Consider the following 18,840-nt stretch of genomic DNA (forward strand, 5'->3'; position numbering starts at 1 on the left):
AAGTGAAAACATTAAAGTGACAAAATGATTCTGTTTGTTTTATAGTATCTAATTGGGCTGCTTTGCAGACCTAATGAGATTAGAGGGAGAAATAGTTCGCCGCCACTGCAGAATAAACTGATACATTACTAACAGCCACAGGTTTTGAGGACTATACGGCTTGTTTTTTTTTCCTTTTGTTGTTACTCCTGTCTTCTCTTCCCCCCTCCCGCCAAATAATTATTTGCTAGCAGATCGTGGGAAAAAAAGGGAGGGGTGTAAAAAAACTCTAGCAGCCTAGGACTATAATATATATCTATTTATTATATGTCTTTCGGTTAATTCCTGATCTGAGCGCTGTTTTTCACTCCCATGCGAAAGTCACCAGCGGGTAGGGCCTGATTGCTACTTTTCATGCATAGTTTTAGACACAAGAGGGCATTGTGACGTCGCGCCCGGCGGCGCCCAGTCGCAAGCCGAGTCCGGCCGCCCCACGTGGGGGCCCTGCGCTCCCATTGGCCAGCTCCAGGCGAAGCTGCCACATTATTTTGTTACTTTTCAGTCCCTATTTGGAACTGCTCTCGCGGCAGTTCAGACCTCGTGCTCGTCCCCCTCGTCTGTCTGTGTGTGGTATCCGCAGGTCCGGGGCACTTTTCTGGTGTGCGTGTGTGTGTGTGTGTGTGTGTGCGCGCGCGCGCGCGCGCTCTGGGTGTGTGTTTGGGGGATTTGTCGGGGCGCAGAGCGGAGAGCCGGCCGAGGGGAAAGAAGGAAGCCGCACAGCTCCCCGGTCTCGGGCTGCGTCTCCCCTACGGCGCTCTCCTGCCTGCCGCTCCGAGGTGGCGGTGGCGGCTGCGGGCTCTCCTCCTTGAGGAAGCAGCGCTCGAGCTGGGAGCAGCGACAACCCCTTTGCGGAGGCTTCTCGTGCCCGCTGGAGTTAGGATGCCAGGGTGGCTGATTTGCACCCACTGAGCCGGAGTTTCTTCCTTGGCCCTGGGAAGAGCTGGCCGTGGCGGCGGCGGCGGCAGCAGCAGCAGCAGCAGCAGCAGACGGAACAGCAGGCTCTCCTCTCCGAGGGGGGGCGTCGAAGCGCCCGCGCCGGGCTCCCGCCCTCACCCTCCGGCGCTCCTGCGGCCCCAAGCCGCCACCTCGCAGTCAGCCCTCTTCCTCTTCTCGCCGACAGCCGCCTCGGCACCCACCGCGCGCCACGGATGCTGGGGCTGCCCCGGCGCGCCCCCCTCCCACCTGAGTGATCGGAGGGGGCCTGCGCTTGCCCAAGAAGGGGCCTGGGCTTCGGGACCCCGCGCCGGACCCGCGGCGGAGACGACGATGTCCGCGCAGTCCCCGGCTCTGACGTGCTCCACGCAGCCAAGGGAAGGCGGCCGGCTGCAGCCCGCCGAGCCCTAGGTGCACAAAGCCCGCACCCGCCGCTCGGCCTCCGCGCCCGCTGACGACTTTGCCGCCCGCTCCGCGGCTCTTTGTCTCCGCTTGCGGAGGGCGCCCGACTCTGGGATTTCGCTGTGAGAGCGGGCTGGGGGGGCCGAGGACGAGCTCTCGGTTTGCCGGCCGCCCCCCGCACGGGCTTGGCTCCCCCCTCCCCCGCACCTCCCCGGCCCGGGCTCTCGGCTCTTCCACGCTCTCGGAATCACGACCCCTCCCTGCCATGTATCCGCAAGGCAGACATCCGGTGAGTAATTGCAACTCGGTTTATTTAAGCATCTGTCATGGCAGGTGAACGAGGCAGTTTATCTGGCACCTCCATTTTGCTGTTGCTACCTTTATGGAGTGTGTGTGTGTGTGTGTGTGTGTGTCCTGCCGCGCGCGTGCGCTCACACAAAGGGATGGGGATGGGGGGCGCCGTTGAGAGAGGAGGTTCATTCCGCCTGAGTGGCATGGGGGGGCCTGCCTGTGTTCCTGGGGACCTGTTTGTTTTCACGCTGCCTCCCGCCCTCTCGCCTAAGTCTCCCAACTCTGCTTTGTGTCTCCCCCGCCCCCATCTTACTTGGGAATGGGATCTCCGTGAAAACCCGCGGCCAATTGAAAGGGATTGGGACGCTCCCACCCCCCCGTCCCATCTGGGACCTGAGTAACTTGCTGGGAAGGTTCTGGGCTGTGAGGGTGGCTTCTCCGATGGAGCGGGGGCGAGAGGAGGCCAGGGGCAGCCCCAGAGGGGCGCGGGCCGCTAGGAGCCCTGTCTGACGCCCCCGCGCCTTCCCTGTCTTGCCCTCGCGGGCTCCAGGCTCCCCATCAACCCGGGCAGCCTGGATTTAAATTCACGGTGGCTGAGTCTTGTGACAGGATCAAAGACGAATTCCAGTTCCTGCAAGCTCAATATCACAGGTAAGGCCGTTGGGGGCCGCCCCAGGGCTGGCGGGGAGGAAGCCTTCCCCCCGCGACTTTTGCCAACCCCCGCGGGGACGGAGGGGGCTCCCGACCCCGGGGCGGCGGGGCCGCCGGGCCTCCGCCCTTTGTTTCCCCTTTCTGAGCGCGGTGCTTTAACCCTTCGCTGTCTGCAGCCTCCTGGCTCCCCGCTGGGTCCGCGGGCTCCACTCCCGCCCCCAGGTGCGGGGGTCGGAGTCATGGGCGGGTTCAATCTGGGTTCTGGGGGTCCCGTCCCCTTGCGGCCCGGATCAGTGTTCTTAATCGGCCGCGGGAAGTTTCTAGTTCTTTCACTCCCCCTCTGCCCCGAAGCTGCGAGGTAATGGGGTACCTTGAGGGGTGTTGGGGAAGTGGAAGAGTGGCTCTCAGAGGCCTTCGGGTTGGGGCCGAGGCGGGGGGCTGTGCAGGCCCCAAGCCTGAGTTGGCTCCTCCTGCCCTCGCAGCCTCAAAGTGGAGTACGACAAACTGGCGAACGAGAAGACGGAGATGCAGCGCCATTATGTGATGGTGAGAGGCGGCGAGGGGCGGGCGGCGACCCCGCCGGGGCGCGGCGCGGTGCGGGGCCCGGCAGACTGGAGCCAGATTCCCCCCAGGGCCTGCCGCGGGGCAGCCCTGGGAGCCGGTGGAATCTGAGTGTGTCCTCGGAGCCTTCCCAGCCTCCTTCAGCTGGCCACTTGGAGGAGGGCGGGTGAGAGGAAGGGCAGCAAGAGAAACCCAAACCCCAGAATACGCTTCTGCGCTGAGAAACCCAAACACAGAATACACTTCTGCGCTACCTTTGTGTGTCCCCTTAGTTTGTGTTTTGAAGGTTTCCCAGAAGGCTTCTTGCCCCATCTTGGCGAGTAGGACAGGACTGGATTAGCCCACATCAGGATTGGATAAAAATCTCCCTTGGAGCCCTCCAGGGAGTGTTTGGAAACTTCGCAGCCCTGGGATCCAGCCAGAGTGGGCCATAATAAGCCTTACCCTCTATGCTTTTCCTTCCCCAGGCATTTTTGAGAGTGGAGGAGCCTTTTAAAGCCTTCATTGCCCTCTCAGAGATTCCGCATCTGAGAATCTCGTCAGCCTTGGGGCAGTAGGTGGCCAGTCTCTCTCTTTCCCCGTGTCTGTTCCAGGGAGTTTACCTCTTCCATCTGTGAGAGGGCATGGAAGGCACTTAAGTGGCTCCCTGCACTGCTTTACACATAAGAGGCCTTCGACACATTGCTAAATAACTCTCAGAGGACAAGAGGGTCCCAGTGTACACATGATTCCCTGTTGAACCCGAACCTTGTATAAACAGGGTATATGGCAAATTCAGTGCTTGTGGGAGGGAGAGCCCAACTCTGCTGACTACTGTATGTATAATATTCTGTTGCTAACAGCACTCACTCGTCAGCTCTTTAAACCCTGTATTGTTGGCTTTGGGGTTTGATTTAAATTTCTAGGAAATATATCATAAAAGTATGATTTGATCAAAACCTTCCCAAAAGCTGATATAGAAAAATGGAGAGATTTCTGTGTGGTCTGTTAATGGCAGTTCTTTTCACTTTTAGTACTATGAAATGTCCTATGGCTTGAACATTGAAATGCACAAGCAGGTAAGTGCTTTTCTCATTATAAAATGTATCTAAGTTTTAAGAACTTGTATAACACGTGGTTCCTTATGGCCTCTCCTCTTTGAAAACGAGCCTAGTTCTTCTGTTCCTCCTATTTCTTGAAGAGTAAAAAGATCCTGTCCTTTAAATGCAGGGTCTGAGGCTTTGCTAATTTTTTGGATGTTGAGCTTTCAGCATTCAAGTTTGTGATATTTGTTGTGGTCTCCGATTTTGGTGGAAGGTAAAGGAGCAAAGGAAAAGTTGTACCTTTAGGATCTGCTTTAGAACTTCTGAAACTCAGAGGTGGCTGGCTGCTTTTATCTGTTTTAATATAAAATTCTCAAGAGGAAATGCAGTAGGGTGTGTGTGTGTGTACACACAAAAATGTGATGTTCTGCCTTGATAAGATTAAACTTCAAGAGTCTTAAAAGCCAAGCGGAGCTGTCAAAACTTAAGGGAACAAGCCACTAACTGCTTAAAAATGTAAAGCTGGAATGAAATAGAACTCTAATGCTTTGCATTTATGAGGGAGCTTTCTCATCTCTTTCTTAATTTAAAGGCAGCTACATTCCCATTGTACAGAGAAGGAAGGTGAACAGGAGAGGTGAAGTAACTTGCCCAGGGCCAGCCTGGCCAGGACTTTAGATGGCTGAGAGTTGAGCTTACCTTTGAAATCCTGAAGTCAAACCAGTTTAGCTAGTGTGATATTACTTGATGGATATGTAAACTACCTCATGTTGTCACTCTTCTAATAACAGTATCCCTCAAACCTAGCAAATACAAATACTCTTTATCTGGGTGCATATCAGTAAGTAGTTCTCTCGGGTGCTAGGCTGGGCTGTGGGAGAGGCCTGTTTGTGTATTTGTGTTCTGAGGAGAGGCTGCCTATAATTTGGCTTGGCCAGCGATTAGAGTTGGCACGTATAAATGGCGTATAAATGGCACAGGCCTGTTGTTCTTTTAACAATCGGTGTTCTTGAAATCTCAGAAGGCTGTTGACTCATGCTAGCCTTTGGTGACCGTGACTTGAATGAATTTTCTGCTGTAAATTAACAGTCGTTTACAAGGTTTCAATTTTACTCTTTCAGAGGGCAGGACCCAGGGCAGGTGAGAAGGGCAGGTGACCTCTGGAATGCTCATAGATTCCTGTCTACTCCGGTGGCTTCTACAGAGCCTGTGAATCTGTAGTTTCCTTTTCTTTCTCGGAGGGAGCCCCAGTTTTGGGTGAAGGGCAGCCAGAAAGGGGCGTGAGTTTACTGAGCAATTGAGAAGCCAGCTTGTGGCTTCCCACGGGATTAACTCTTTGGGAAGGCTCATGAAGGCCACCAGGTTTTTTTCTTGACTCACAGAAATCATAAACAGATAGCGCTTTGTATGTAAATACGTTTGTCCTTGGAGGAATGGTTTTGTCCAACTTCAGGTGGAACAGACTTGGTCTGTTTTGTGCACTAAGAATACACGAAATGAAACTGGGGTCCTAGGTGTTAAGGACCATGGAGTAGTGTTATGCAAGGTGCTGTCTCCTCCCTTTCTCCACCCCCCCTTTTTTTTTTCCTTAGTGTTTAGTATCTTGGGTGTGTTTAAAGAGGGTAATTGCACCCAGGTTTAAAATTTATAGCAGCAGTTATTCTGAGAGCTTCATAATTAAGGTATAATATGTCGTTGCATGTTGAGGTCTGAATGGGTGGTGTTCTTCCCTGTGTCTGTGAGTGAATGGTTCTTTGGCACAAGAATCTACCTTGGCTGGCGGAACGAAGCTGTTCCCAGAGTCCTTGGGACACTGAACTCGTGAAGAGTTAACCACCTTAATGCATTTGGTGGTGGGGTTTGCATAAAGAACAGCTGTGTGCATCTGGGGCTTCTGGCCATTCCCCAAACAGGGTTCTCAGGGAGAGAATGCTTGAGGTTTGGCTACATCGGCTCTCGTAATCCTCTCAGCTGTCAGAGGCATATAGATGGATTCTCTGTCCCTATTTTATAGGTGAGGAAACAGAGACTTCAGAAGCACCAAGAGGGCAGAGCTGGGACTCAAATCTGGGCCTCTGGATTCCAACCTGGGTGCTTCGTCCTCCTTGCCTCCCCTTTGCCTTTTAGCTTCAGTTTCCATTTGCTTCCCAGCATGCTGCGCCTTTGCAGGGTTTATGGCAATCTCCGAGTTGGGTGAAATCGCCCTGTGGCTATGTAGGAACAAAGAGGCAAGGAGGTGAAGAAACCTCGGGCTGAGAAGTGCAATCCTGACCTAATGGGGCCAGCCACTCCCGCTTGCCAGCTTTCTGCAGAAAAAAACCCAGCCACTAATTGTAGTGTGGGTCTTGGGTGCATATGGCTGATGGTGGTTAGGCCTGAGCAAACAAGTTTATCAGCTGACCTGTTTAGCGGTTGACTGGTGTTTTATCTGCACACACAATCAAGTGACTGGAGTGCCTGAATTATTCATGCAGTGTCCTGCCCTCTAGACTTGACTGTTCGTGTGATTACATCTGCCTGGAACAAACAGGCTGGATTCTTCATCTTTAAGCTCAGGGTGGGGGTGGGGATTGTCTGTACTTTTTTATATAATAGATGCTCTCTAGAAGTAGCACCTTGAGAAGTGTGGCGGTCCTCAGCCTGCTCTCACACATACCACACACTCTTAACACCACCACCATGGGAAATGCCTATTAATTGGGAACCACAGGTTCTGCCAAATGAGCCCGAGTACTGACGGTTGATGAGGTACATTCGGCCCATTTTTATTTTACTGAGAGATTACATTGTGGCTGGCTCCTCTCTGGCCTGTTTCTCAGTCTCCCTCTCATTTTTTTTCCAAGCTGTCAAACCCCAGAGAAGTAATAAATGGTTTCTCCTCCTACTCCTCTACCTCCCTCCCTAATTATGGTAAAGCTAAGATTACAGAATCACAGGCCTGGCCCAAGACTTCAAGAGGTCACTCACCTCCTCCAAGCCTTTGCTCCCAGGCAGAATGTCAAGGGTGATTCAGCAAGGCCAAGGAGCCGATGATGGCCAACCAGCTCATCAGTTCCCATCTTGTTCCTACGGAGGCTTTGCAATGTCAGCCACAAATCACAAAGCTACTTAGAAACAAGCGTGCCAGAGCAGCTGCAGTGCCTTGGGCTTGAGGCCCTGACGCTGGGAGACACTGGTTCATACCACTTTTCACCTTACTCCAGTGAGCACTGAGGGTTTGAAAGAGGACTGGAGGCTTTTCAATTTGGAGGCAGCCTCATGCCAACACTACATGGTGTCTGGAAACTAAGCAACCCTACCTCGAAGTTTCCTTTCTCATCTACACCTTTCAAGTTACAGATGAGGAAACTGAGGTTCCAAAGGGGGAGCTGATGCTGATGCGTTCAGAGTCATCCAGTCCCTTGTTAGCAGTAGAGCTGCTACTGCAGCCTTTCCTTCCAATCCCAGATCTAATAGCACTCTGTGTCTTTAATTACTGTCGCTTCTTTCTGTGTTGTTATCTCACAAACCTGGCTACACCAAAGTCCAAAGTACCCCACTTCAGGTTGTATAAACCATATCAGCTGAACCCTCTTTGCCCATGGTCCTCTTCCGAATTGCCAGCTATTTGCACAATTAATGATTTAAGGTACATAATGACACAAGAATGCATAACCAGCAATCCCAGAGGTAAGGTTCCCAGGTGAGGTAAAGTGGTAAAACCTGTGAACTTTTTACTGGGAGATATAGAAAGCTGTGAGGGTGGGCATGAACACTGGGCTGAGAAAGAGATGGAAAATTTCCATTTGTCACCTCCCTTCTTGGGGTCCCCTCACCTGAGTAATAAAGGGCTTGGGTTGAAAGATCAGCTTGAGGTTCTGTGACCATCGTTAAGGTGTGGGTGGCCAGAGGGAGCTAGCACGTGGTGAGGTTTCAATGACCCTGCCCAGGAGTTGAGTCTGTCTTGGTGGGAGGAAGGTGGCACCACTCTCAAAGTTGAAGGGGACTCGGATCCTTATACTAGGGTTATGCCTGTTTGTGTGGTATCTGCGTTGAGCTAAGAAGAAATCTGAATATAATTTTTTAGCCACAGTCCTGGCATCTAAGAACCCCTCTGTACCCTGGTTTCTACTTGGCTTTTCCTGCCTTGCCACTCTTCCTCTAGTCACACAGTTCCTCTTGCTGTACTGCGTCCCTGCCTCACTCAGCTATGGGCTCGGCTGAGCTTGAAGCTCCCTTCACCCTGACCTGCCCACCCTAGAGGAGGCCCTCCCATCCCTCAAGACTGCCTTCCACTTGGCCTTCTCTGGCTCCCATTCTTTGTTGCCGATGGTGTTATATAGTGTGTGGGGTGTAGCGCTTCTCTGGGTCTTTTCCTTCTTCTCATACATTGATCACTGAAATGACCTGGGAGATGGGCAAATGTTCCCTTGTCCTCTCTTTACCCATCAAGGAAACTGTGCCTGAGTGGGAACCTGGCTCCTAATTTAAGACTCTTTCCGTGGACTCTGGCCCAGGCGTTTCCAAGGGCATAGAGTTCTTCTTTCTCTCTCTGGATTCCTTCTACCTCACCTTGTTTAGGAAGAGTATAGTCTATGTCAGAGACCCTTCATTTACATCTTGTCTTGGGAGTGAGTCAGTCAAGGAATGAATTCCCTTTTTCTTCCTGCACAGGAAAATGTTTTTCTATTCCATTTGCTGTACAAAATCCTGGGACGCCAGGAGCAAAAAGCTGATCAAGACCAAATCTTAGTGGGTTTTCCCCTATGATCTGGCATGGGCGATATCTTTTCTCACACTTCATTACTTCATTTTTATAGTTATGGAGGAAAGCCCTCTGCGTCTCATGCGGGCAGTTAGCACATAGTAGGTGCTCAGTAAACACTGCCCCCCCTTTACTCAGAGGGTGGAATTCTCATTGCCTGAGCCCTGTGAGTAGGAAGTGGAGGTTTTAATTGTGGCCTGGCCTCTGGCTCTGCAGGCATCCTCCTACAGCTCAGCATCCAGTTTCTTCATCAGTCAAATGAGGGGTTTGGCTTCATTCCCAAAACGGTGATTAGGGGCCTGGGATGTGCTTGCTGGGTGTAGGCTGGGGCTGGTGAACGAGACACCCCTCTGCTAGGGAGTCAGGCATCTAAATAAGTCATTGCAATGCAGTGAGGTAAGTGCTAATATGGCCGAGTGACACAGGAAGAGCACCCAGGACAGAACAGAACGGCTTATTCTTCTTGGGAAAGGGGAGCCGGGTAGGAGAACACTGCACCCAAGGGCTGTTACATGAGCTGTGTCTTAGAGGGAGGGCGGGGGTTTATTAGACAGAAGCTGGCATGGGAGGCTCCTCCAGGGGTGGAAACAGCTCGTGGAAAGGCAGTGAGTGTGTTCCGGAAGCCACAAGTCCACAAGTCTTAGGAATGGAGCTGAGGGGGGCTCCACTTGGGGACTGAGGTGAGGTGGTGACATTTTGCAGCAAAATGATCTCCAGGGCCTCTCTGCTCTCACACTCCTGACTCTGTGGCTCCTGCGTGCTCGTCTGGCTCTCTAGGGCTGGCCCGAATCCATCTGCCTGGGTGGGGGTGGGGGAACGCGCCTGTGTCCCCCACCGTAATAAGCTGGTTTGAACTTTATTTCCTAATATGGCATCGTCTCCTTTCTCGTATTGGTAATTCTGTAATGACGGGTTGTGACCTGCCCCTCCCCCATATTTAATTCTCATCAGCCCAGCTCTCCACTTTGCTATTAATGATAGCAGCCAGCAAAATAGCTTTCAACATGCCATTGACAGTCTGGTTTAAGAGCGCACTTGAAGTAGTGCTAGACAGCTGAAAGCACCCATAATTGTGTACCAGAGTGAGAACTGCATGCTCAAGGGCCTTGTTTTTATATGCTTAAAGGGACAATATCTTGTTTTCAACAAATGCTCTCTGAGACTCATAGCCAAGATGCTTTCTTCCCTTCTCTCTTTGCTTTTCTCTCTTGGCTGTTTCCTTTCTTTCTCCTGCCTTTCAAAGTAGATGTTCCCCCTCAAGTTGAGAGAAACTTCCGAGAAGAGAAGGGGAAGTTTCCTACCTTCACAAATGTAAAAAGATGATTGAATCCCTGGGTTTGTTGCTTTGAGGCATCCTTCTTCATTTCAGACAGCAAACTCCAGGGGTCAGTGCCTCCCCCAGGGTGGTTAGGACCTGGCATTTCTCAGGAGGTAATAAAGAGGGAGTCAAAATTCTCACCAACATTGATTTCGAGTTCTTTTGTTTGCTGAGGAAGTTGCACAGTCAGCATGAGGGTGAGACAGGCAGGCGTCCTAGCTGTCACTGAATGTTTAGGCAGAGGCCACCTTTGTGGGGGCTATGGGGGAGGGGCCCTCCTGTTGAAGAGTCTGATCAGGGACCTCTAAGCTCCTTTCAGATCAGATTCCAGGAGGCTGTTTTTGTGCAGAGGCCTTTCTGGAAACGTGAGGGTGGGTGTGGCAGGGTTTTATATTCTCAAGTGGCAGCTTATCCAGGCTTGGGGGTTACCCAGGGGTCCCATTTACTCAGCCCTGAAGATTTTGCCTGAGAACAAATTCCTCCCTCCCCTTTATCCCAGCCAGCTTCATTACTTTAAAGATACAACAGCCTTTTGGGAAGAGGTTTCCTTCATCCACCAAAGCTTCCCTTTACCAGTTGCATCCTTTGAAAGGTGAAGAAAGAGCCATGTTACCAACACTGGGAAAGACCAGTAGTGGGGCTGAGAGGCCAGGCAAGTCCTTCTGGGTCTGGAGTCTGGGCTCTGACCATTTCTGCTCCCCGAGGTGGGCTGTTCTTGGCAAAGGCTACGAGCATGGATGGGCTTGGCTTGTGTGTCTGAGGTTGTCTTTTATTTACTCACTATGTGAGTGATAGAAATGAGGGTCAAGGATCCTGGGGTAGCTATAACCATCACCACAACCACCACGACTGAATAATTCCAGGAGAAGGCCTTTATTGAGGATAAAGAATTTGTAAATTTTGATCTTCTAAATATCATAGATTATAATAATATAGCCGTGTTTCTGAAGCACTTATTTACAAAGCAGATTAGACATTTTCATTTTAGAAACCTAAAATGTTAGGCATTTGGTTCCAGGACAAGCAAACATTAGGATGAAAGCATCAGCATGGTGTGAAAGGCCTGGGGTTTGAAGCTTACCCACATACTTCCAGGACACTACGGGGTTATGTTCTTAAGTTTGGGCTGGTGGGAGCAGGGTGAGGAGTGGAGTGTGGATTGACAGGGCTGTGAGTTCCCTGGCGGACAAGACTGTTTTATATTCACAGAAGCCTCTGAGTCTTACATGTGCCTTAGCCCACACTTGGATGCATAGCGAGCATTTTGCAGGGAACTAGGGTAGGGTTACGTTCCAATTTGGGGTTTTCCCTGACCCTGTATACCATTATGGACTTTCTGGGAAGGAAAGAAGGCTTTCTTGTGTTTCTGAGAGAGGCCTGTCAGCTGTAAAAGTTGTGATTGTAGAAAGAAATGTGTCATAAGCCATTATTTTAAAGTGTCTTTAATATAGTTTAATCGTTTTTTTTCCACCTCACATAATGGACAGTTTTAAGTGTGAGAGGGGAAGAAAGTGGAGGTGAGGAAAGAGATAGCTAGGAGGAGAGGTGATAAAGGAGAGATTTGGAGGAATAGGAATGGGGAGAGATGGGTAAAACATGCTGAGGTTGGATTATAAGAAGGAACTGAGTAGTAGGAAGGTGAGGGTCAATGGCTTGGAGGTAGATTAGTAAACTATACTCGTCATGCCTTGGCTGTCTATTTAGGCATGAAGTTCAAAGTGTTATGGCCTTATTGCCCTTTTAAATCTTTGATAATCATTGTTCACAGCTCTTCAACTGTTTTTCTTTTTTTAAATTCTGGATGAAAACTACTAGCCCAATGGGAGAAGTTCCTTTTTAGTTTGCAGTGGAAGGCTACATCTTCCCTCAAATGCAGCAAGAGTTCTTTCCACCATACTGGGCAATAAGATATACATTTGGGTATATCTTATTACCCAAAAGAGTACTGGGAACACCAAGAGCAACTTGTGGCTGGGGAAGGAGACTCTTACTTTCTGGTTGGCCTAGAAGGCTTTGGTTTTAGACTCCTGCACCACCCAGCCAGTGTGCAGTTGAAAGGTTGGCGGAAGAGGCCTTCCACCCACTCCCCAAATGCTTCCCTGAGGAGAGCCCTCAACAGGTCTGTCCTGACTCTGAATCTGAAACTGATAGTCCTGTCGGGAATGCTTTGTAAGCCAGTGGTGATTTCTGTTGGGAAAGAGCAAGGCAATTCAGTGCAGACTAGTGGACAAGGTGTAAAGGTCAATCTTAGGGTGGTGGTGGGGTACAGGAACTGTCAGACTTCTTGTCTGAGGAGACATAGGGCAGACTCAGTGGGCCCTGAAGAAGTCGCGAGTGATACCCTAGAGTGAGGGACTAAATGGCCTGGTGGGCATAGAGTGAGGGTGAGATTGGGCAGATGGAGGCAGTTAGCTGGCCAGGACCGACTGGTCAGTGCGTGCCTTTCCTCTGAGCTCCCTCACCAGTGGAGAGGCTGCAGTCCTGTTCTTTCTTGCTTTGCCTAAGAGCAGGAGTCCTAGGGAAAGACTGGAGGAACTGAGGCTGACGGTGCTGCCCTGTCTCCCACTGTCTTTCCTTAGGACTTGATACTTCATCCCAGAGAAATGGGGATCTCCATGAGAAATTGGGGCCCCCTGAGAGCTGCCCTGTGCCTGCCGGCGTCCTCCCACTGTTGTCTTGATGCTCCATGTCACCTGATAGTTGCGTGTGGCACCAAAGGAACCCAGCCTGCAAGAACTTCTTTAGGAGGGGCTGTCTAGATACTCCCCTTAGCCTTTTTGGGGCTTCTCTTCTTTCACCTGGTTCTTAACCCTACTTTTCAAGGAACCTTTCTTTGTCTTTCTCTCACTATCCCCCTGACCAGACAGGCCCCTTTCTTAAACTCTCATGGTGCTGCAGGAACATTGGGCATTCTCCTGGCCTCCTGATAAACCCATTTTTACTGGCACCTTTGTGCCAGTGGATTCAGTTTCTCCATCAGAAGTCAACTGGTTCCTAAAGGAGGATTCTGAGAATTTAGTTGCAGAACATCAGGAGCTGGGAGGTGTGTCTTGGTGGCTAAGAGACAGCCTTTGCAGTTGGATGGACTTGGGTTTGAGTTTTAGGTCAAGACTGTGTGACTTGGGCAGACTGACCTCTGAACTTCAGTTTGTAATGGGGACGATAGTAACCCCTACCTATTAGGCCAGTGCTGGCTTCTAGAACTTTCTGCAGTAATGAAAATATATATCTTCTTGCCCAGTATTATAGCCACCAGCCACATGAGCTATTCGTTGAACACTCAAAATGTGAATACTGTGACAGAGGAACTGAGTTGAAATTGAATTTTAATTAATGTTAGCTAGCCACGTATGGCCTATGGCTTCAAATATTGACCTGTGCAGTTATAGGGAGTGTTATGAGGATTATGAGACAATGCATATCAACTACTTAGCATGGTACCTACCTTACATGTAGAAAGACCTCAACAAGGTCTTCTCACATGGGACAGAGTCCCAAAAGTTACCAAGTCCTCATAGAATGACGACAAGATCTTTTGGATTGTGGATGTTGTAAGACTTCCCAGAGCCCTTTCTCAGTTGTTAATTATTGGCGCCACATGCCAGCCTGCAATGGCCAGCCTGCATTGTAGGCACCGTTAGCACCGCCCGACAGGAACACCGATGTTTAAAGGGATCAGGTGACTTTTCATGGTCTCATGGTGGACCCAGGGACAGGTGCAGAACTAGAAACTAGGTCTGTTTCACTGTGAACCAGTGTTTATTCATAGGCCAAATCAAAGCGTTGTCTCATGTGCCCACCTCCAGACCCACCTGCCAGGGCTTTGTTTCAGTGCTGGAAAGTCCCCAGACAAAACCTTTAAGACGTCAGTATAAGGATTCAGTAAAACATGAGTGTTGGTGACCTGTACTGACATTTGAGGCTGGATAATTCTTTCTGGTGATGCTGTCCTGTGCATCCTCCAATGTTTGTCAGCATCCCTGGCCTCTACCCTCAGTTGTCAGTAGCTTTGCTCCAGCTGGGGCACTCAAAAATGTCTCCTGACAATGCCATGTGTTCCCTGGGGAGCAAAACCACTCCTCATTAAGAAGCCTTGATGTTGGGGTAGAATTCTGCTCTAGAGCTGGGAGATTGCCTTGCTCTGTGACCTAGGGCAGCTCCTTGCCCTCTTTGGGATTCGTTTTCCTCTTCTGTAAAAGAGATGTTAAATGGGATGGTGGTTTGGGAGGAGGTGGGTTTGAGAGGGAGCCCATCATATAAACAAGTTTCTCAATAGCCGATTTTGGTTTTTATGGCTTATGAAATGCCACCACTCCTGCCATTTTTGTCTGGGGAGAGACTCCTTTAATCTAAGGGAGGGACATACTCTTTGGATGTGAACTTGGTGGTGGGTTGGATGGGGCTGTCCTCTCCCCCTACACCTTATTTTCCCTTCCCTGCCACCCATGTTTTCCAGAGAGCTCCTGTCTTATTAAAGTCATGGCCATGGTTTTATTTATAGCATTGCCCTCATGGGGAGACCCCCAAAATTGAAGGAGCTGCCTCTGCAAGGGTAATGTGACTTTTACGGACTGTTGAGGGGCAAGGAAAGATTTACATAATGTTCCAAAGGGGATTAGGTGGGGGGTTGCCATGGCAACTCCAAGGATGAATTGAGAATTTTTCCTCCTGGCAGGAATTGGCCAATGGAGTCTGGGAAGGTGGGGGAGGGGACTTGGGGTTATCTGAGGAGAGGGAAGGGAAGGAGGGGTGGGGGGTGGCTGGAATGAATGGGCAATGTCGGGAGAAGGTATAATCTGAAAAGGCTTTCTCTGTTCTGTCTACACAAGCAGGCTCTTTGAGGGTGATCTCCTGGAGTGGGGGTGGGAGGCAAGCAGAGTTTAATGTGTTTGGGAACCTAGAAATTAAAGTGAACAAATATTTAAAGATTACTGGATCTTGTTAACAGGAAGCCTGGTAGATGGAAACTGAGAGACTGAGAAAAAAGTCTTAGAGCCTTAGAGCCAGGGAGGGACTTGGCTGACATCTAGGCCCAGGTCCCTCCCGTGGACGAGCATCTAGCCCCATATTTCCATTGGGCTGTCATTGAATGCTCCTGAGGATGGGACACTCAATTTGCACAGAGCACTTAATTCATTTTTGAGATGATTATGTTGGAACCAAATCTGCCTCCTTCATGTAATTAAAAGTACAGAGCAAGACATATCTGGGACTGGAATGCAGGTGTCTAGATTTTGCATTACCAGCTCTTTCCAGGGTCAGTGGCCTAGAATCTTCCTCTATCCCCCCTTCCCCACCTCCACCATTCCTCACTTAGCCTCACCATTCCCAGTTCCCTTACCACGTAGACCCTTGACAGAAAACATCTGAGGTCTCTGGCAGAGGGAGAAAGGGAAGACAAAATTCCTTTCAGAGAAAACGTGGAAATGGTCATGTTATTAACTCAGCACCCTGACTCCATTCCCTTTCTTCTGCCCTGGCTGAGTAAGAGTGGGCGTGTTGTAGCCCACTGCCATCCTTATCCTGTGTGAAGATCCTGGGGGCTGTGCACAGAGTGTCTGTCACAGGCCAGCCCCAGCCAGCGTCCCACTCCCTCCCATGGGAGACAGACCCTCAGGGTCACGCCAGGGCTGGGCCTTTTCTTGTACCAAGCCCTCCCAGCATAAAGAATTCAGCAGGCTTCTTCGGAAGCATAAATATTTAATGGTGTTGTAGTTATATATAATTTGATCAATATGTCAGTGCTAAAAGGGCCTTTAAGGAGGCTCACCTATCGTTGAGTGATCTGTGATAGAAACCTCCTCAGCCCCTCCAGGAGTAGGGGTCATTATCTCCTTTGGCTGCTAAGTGGATCATTTATTTGCCCCCTTCTTAAAGACACCGTGGTGCTACTTTCCTCTAAAGCCTGTGACTCAGATGGAGTGAGACCTGAGAACCCCATACTGGCTTTTGCTGTATGTCTCCCCTTCCTTGTCCCTGGACTTCCTTCCCACTGGCAATAAAACACCTGCTTGCTTTATTTCAGCTTGGCCCGAGGAGATACTGCCTGGCAAGGATTGTCGTCTTGTAGTCCAATCATCGAGGGCCTATCAGTTTAGAATTTCCTTGGAAACGCAATGGGATATTTAAGTTAAAATTGCCCAGGCACATTGGCACATTGTTCCGGAATCTTCTAATACTTGATTGCTGGGTGATTGCGGCACCCAGCCGTTGGGACCTCCTCCTTTTGCACAGCCCCCCAGCCCTCCCCGTGTCCCTGTGATTTTGATTCAAGATGAAGCAGACTCACTTTGAACACCCTAAAACTTGAGTCAGAAAACCAGGGAAAACCTGATTAAAATTGAAGAACCCCAGAGGGGACTGAGTCCCCACCCCAGACACACATGCTTCAAGAGGAGTGACCTGAGGCCCAGCCAGCAGACATGTCTTTCCAGAGGTCACATGGCATGCCAGACAAAGAGCTGAGTTGAAAACCACCATTTCCACACGACTTGGGAGTGTAACTCATGCTTCACATAGGCAGGTATCTTTTCCCCATCTCATTTTTTTCACGCATAACCACAAATGAGTCTCCAGATTCACAACACACTGCCCTGATTGTCCCAGGAAGAAGTCTTTGCTGTAGAGGTGAAATCAGCTGGCTATCTCACAGACGTGGAAATTGCTGTTATTTCCCACTAAATGATGCGTCTCGAGGAGCCCTTGCCTAGCTGTCTCCAGTTCACAACCAGTCTTTCCTTGTGAAGTAGAGAAACCCAGACAGGAACTGCTTGGCACACACAGATAGGCTATCACTGCTCTGTGACAGTTGTGTGCAGTTTGGCTGATGGACACATTTGAATGGTTTGTGCTCTGGCAAGACTGGTCCTGGGGACTGAGCCCCAGCCAACTCTAGCCAGCCCCAGCCTAGCCCAGCATCCATCCACGTCTCAAGATGGCTTGCTTTTTCACTCCTCATCCTTCAGACTCATGCCATGCTCTATTTTACTGAACTTTATGGAGGAAATACGTCATAGAGCAATTCAGGAATGTTTAGTATTCTAAACTCTTAAGTAGTGGCTCCTGGTTCTTAGAAGATATCTACTTTGTCCCTCCATTTTGCAGACAACAAAATTGAAGCCCAGCAGAGGGAAGTGATTTCCCCAAAGCTACACAGCTAGGTGGAGGCAGAGCTGGGGGTAGAAGCCAGGTCATACCTGTGTGGCTCTGGGTCATAACATGCTCTTTAAAGTGGCAAGTTTCTCCCTCTTCTTGTTTTTATTTTGCTGAGGTTAAAACAAAGCGTGCATTCTTAAGAGCCAACAGATACTGCCGCTTGGGCAGTTTAGAATCAAATAGTGAAGAGACCATCTCGTGGAAGTGGCTGTCAGCTGTACCATGAGCAGTCAGATAAATTGAAAACAAAAAAGGCTAATGTCTGGCTGGGTGCTGAGGCTGGGGCCAAGAGGTTGCTAGGGTGAGGCCCACATGCAGATTTCCTCTCCCTTCATTCGGTGTCCTGGGTCAAAGGCCCAGGGATGGGAAGCCACAGCAAAGTGAATGCTAACGTGTTAGAGAAATATACTTTTAAAATGCTCAAATACCCTCAGTTTACAGCAAGATGTTTAGAGGTCCTGCTTTAATGAGGAGATGATACAATGGGAGCTCCTAAGGCGCATTGAGCAGATTGCTCTTTGGGAAATTACACTTGCCCCCCACTATCTTGTTTCCCATCATTTATTTGCCTAACAATCTCGACAGAGACCTAGGGCAGATGTTACTCCCAGCGCCCAGTTGGGAGCGCAGACTCTGAATTTCACAGAATCTCGGTGCATGTTTCTCTGAAGTGCTTCTCTGTCTGTGTCTAGTAGATTAGTTCCTTCTGAGCAACGATGTTTTTCCACCAGCAAAGCCGCCTCCTTTGAACCCCACTTGAAAAGAAACTTTCAAAGGCAGCATCGGGCTCCCCAAACACCTTTCTCCAAAGGAAGCAGTCTTCCCGCCTCCAGGCACCCCTCCTCTCTGGTTCAAAGGCGGTGGTTTTGCAGGTCTAAGATGGAGAGAAGGATGGAGGTCGGCTCCAGAGCCACCGCTGCCGCATTGATAACGGAGTGCTCTGCGTTGCCAAAAGGAGTTTTCCAGCCTATGATCTGGTTCCAGTTCGTGGTTTGTGACCTGTCCTGATTGTTAAAATCACACATCTTGATTTTTTTTTTTTTCTTCTTTTCTTGGAACTGATGTTTAGAGCTTGTTTGAGTTGGATAAAGTGCTATTTTAATAGCTGTTCTAATCAAATGCTGTCGATTATTAACCCCGACGGTAGATTTTCTTTCAAAAATAGTTCCGTAAGCGCTTTCAAAATGTGGAAATTTGGCTTCTTGGTAGGAAGTCATTTAGTGAAGTTGCTTAATTGCTGAGCGTCAGTTTCCCCATCTGAAAAATGAAGATTTTAATAAGCGCCTTCCCTACAGGGTTATTGTCAGCTCACATGTGTAAAATGCTTGGAACAGCAGCTGGGTCCGCGGATGGTAGCCATTATTATCATTGTCGTGAAGAGTGGTTCTGTCCCGCCAACTTTCTATTTCCAGGAGCTTCCCCTCCTGCAATAACCACCCTCAAAAAGATAAACATGAAAAAACCATTTAGTGAACAGTTTTCCTGTTCATTCTTTGGTTTACCGGAGTGTACTGAGCCCATTCTCAGGGTTGGGGGACCTGTGTAGAGATGGGCAAGGCACAGTTACAGCCAGGAGAGATGGAATTTGCACACTTTTCCAACTCCCCCCCCCACTTCCCCCGCCTCCCACCATCACCAAGAAAAGAACCTCAAGGACGGGAAACTGGTTTTTTATAAAAGCTCTCCAAATGTAAGACCACCCTCTCTCCTCCGCCCACCCCTCA

At 49.8% G+C, this 18,840-nt stretch overlaps 1 protein-coding gene across 11 annotated transcripts in view; it reads left to right on the plus strand.

Annotated features, from left to right (window-relative positions):
• Positions 1-537: 537 nt before the first annotated feature.
• TLE3 (TLE family member 3, transcriptional corepressor) overlaps positions 538-18,840 on the plus strand; it is a 47,659-nt gene continuing 29,356 nt past the window's right edge. For 8 of the 11 annotated variants that reach the window (XM_039856722.1, XM_039856724.1, XM_039856723.1 and 5 more), the window contains exons 1-4: positions 538-1,663; positions 2,216-2,316; positions 2,799-2,862; positions 3,891-3,935. In XM_039856722.1, coding sequence (XP_039712656.1) covers positions 1,640-1,663; positions 2,216-2,316; positions 2,799-2,862; positions 3,891-3,935 — 234 coding nt within the window. In that variant the 5' untranslated portion in view covers positions 538-1,639. The remainder of the gene's footprint in view (positions 1,664-2,215; positions 2,317-2,798; positions 2,863-3,890; positions 3,936-18,840) is intronic. The other 3 variants (XM_039856727.1, XM_039856728.1, XM_039856729.1) reach the window with 3 other exon arrangements.

This window comes from Pteropus medius, unplaced genomic scaffold, assembly GCF_902729225.1.
Source record: "Pteropus medius unplaced genomic scaffold, Ma_sr-lr_union100, whole genome shotgun sequence".
Classification (NCBI taxonomy): domain Eukaryota; kingdom Metazoa; phylum Chordata; class Mammalia; order Chiroptera; family Pteropodidae; genus Pteropus; species Pteropus medius.